Below are 2399 nucleotides of genomic sequence, written 5' to 3'. Positions count from 1 at the left end.
GTTCAAAAAATGGTAGTGGAGTCAAAGAAACGGGTGCGAAGATGGTGCTTAACGGTCGAGACGTGCACGAAGTTGTTAGGAATTTTCTGAAGTCAGATGACTTCAAAATAGTTTCCTGCGAAGGAGTCGACCTAGACGGAATATCCGCGGGTTTTTTGAGCGTTCAGAATAAAGCGAGGATCAGGTTCAAGACTAGTAAAGGTGAAGGTGAAGTCAACGTATTCCTGAAAATCCTTCCGGAGGCCGCCTATCACAGACATAACATCGTAGTAATGGGAGGCTTCCACCGCGAAGTTGTTCTCTTTAACGAGTTATTGAATAAATATCACGATTACCTCCAAGACAATTCTATTCCGGCATGCTACATGGCCCGATCCAACGAGATATTAGTTCTTGACGACATGTTCAAGAAAGGTTTTAAGAATAAAGACCTTTACGAGACCTTAGACTTACAACACACCGAAAAAGTATTGGAAACGTTGGGCAAGTTCCATGCTCTTTCCTTCATCACGGAGAAGAGAGAAGGACGGAAAATGATCGAGATAGTTCCCGAAATCAAAACCGAAGTTATTATGTCTCAGGATAAAAACCATGTTGGGAGGAAGTCCGCTGATGCCTCAATCAGATGCGTAAAGAAAGTTATGGAAAAATACATGACTCATTTTCCGTCTGAAATAGTAAAGAAAGCTGTCCATTACATGGAAAACATTTACGACAAGATGAAGAGTTCAAAGTTGTATCCTAACGTTCTGGCGCACGCCGACCTCTGGGCTAACAATATAATGTTCAATTATGATGAACAAGGGAACGTCTTAGAAGCTTGCCTACTCGACTTTCAATTGGCGACTTACAAGGCACCAGGTTATGACATCCACCTCTTCTTGCACTGTTGCACGGATACACAGATGAGGGAAAAGAATTTGAACCACCTTATGAAGCTTTATTACGATGTCCTAACAAGGACTCTTAGGTCTGCAGGAATCGACGTAGAAGACATCATGAACTGGGAAGATTTTGAAAACATGTTGCAAGAAACGCTGCCAGTAGGGCTATCTCAAGCGTGCAATTACCTGATCTTCGTCCTGATGCCGGAACGGATTTTAAAGGATGTGATGTCTGACGACAAGAAGTTCAAGGAATACTTCGAAGTGGAGAGAACGGATTACATAATGAAGGCGATGGAGACTGACAAGGAATTCAACAGAAGAATTATTCAGGCTGTCAACAACTTTCTTAATTACTTTAATGTCGATCAATGAAGCACTGACTTTCCTTCGAGAATTATATTTCTATGTAAAATCTGAATTCGACTGCATTTCAGAACATTTAATATTGCAGTGAAGATGGAATACTATTAGGAGGAAAAGATGGTCGGGGAGTTCGGACAACAGAAAAAAAAACACAAATAATTATCTATTTGTGTCGATGTTTCGACCTAATTTTCAGGTCTTCATCAGAGTTATAAACATAAAAGGACAACAACCATCATTTAGTGAGAAAAAATGAATAAATAAAAATAAAATAAATTATATTAATAAAATAAATACTAATAAATTATCTTAATAAAGTCTATTATTTATTTAATTTTTTTCTCTCTCTGAATGATGTCAGGTTGTCTTTTTGTTTTTATAGCCCTGATGAAACCCTGAAAATTAGGTCGAAACGTCCGCAAAAATAAATAATTCTTTTGTTTATTTGTGTTTTTTTTTTGCTGACCGCACCCCCTCCCCTCCCGCCATCTTCTCTTATGTATCTACGGTCAACTATCTTCACCTCATTATTGAATACTATTATATTTTCTTCATCATTACTTTTACTAACGCACTTCTTCAATTCTCTTAAGCACTAGTATGTGCTTGTAATGTAAATATAATTAATACAGGAAACAGAAAATTAAAATGGAATATGACTGTGTGTTTTGAGTTTATTTAGATGAGATGAAATCACTATTAAATATTATTTTTTTTTAAATAAAAAATATTTATCAATCAATGTTTTTAAAAAATAGTATTCCCAAAATTTTACAATTATCTGAGTATAGATCTGCATTATTTGTCTTATTTTTAATTTTAGTGATATAATTATTTCATATTAGTGATGCATACCGAGCGTTAAGTGGTATCGGTGATTGTGTATGCTAATGATATGGTATTATTAACTGAGGTCAAGGGAACTATAGAACTAAATGCAAATATGTTGATAAATTCTAGTAAGGGACTAGATTTCGAAATAAGGCATGGAATTTTTGTTATTTTTCAATTTCAAAAAATTGCTTAGCTCACGCCTTCTGTTCAAAAACTTAAAAGATAGAATTTACAAAACTAATATCCTTCCCGCTGTTCATAATGATGCGAAACTTTTACATTAAGGGAAGAACAATGCCTTAAGATTATTTTTTT

General features: G+C 35.4%; 1 protein-coding gene across 1 annotated transcript; it reads left to right on the top strand.

Annotated features, from left to right (window-relative positions):
* Positions 1-20: 20 nt before the first annotated feature.
* Positions 21-1992, top strand: LOC106687295 (uncharacterized). Its single transcript, XM_014431082.3, has one exon. The coding sequence runs from the start codon at positions 42-44 to the stop codon at positions 1257-1259; it is 1218 nt and encodes a 405-aa protein (XP_014286568.1). The 5' UTR covers positions 21-41; the 3' UTR covers positions 1260-1992.
* Positions 1993-2399: the final 407 nt, after the last annotated feature.

Source organism: Halyomorpha halys, unplaced genomic scaffold (genome assembly GCF_000696795.3).
Source record: "Halyomorpha halys isolate HHAL.00 unplaced genomic scaffold, Hhal_1.1 Scaffold944.1, whole genome shotgun sequence".
In the NCBI taxonomy this organism is placed as follows: Eukaryota; Metazoa; Arthropoda; class Insecta; order Hemiptera; family Pentatomidae; genus Halyomorpha; species Halyomorpha halys.
The sequence above is the reverse complement of the archived record's forward strand: the minus strand, read 5'-3'. Positions and strand labels throughout refer to the sequence as shown.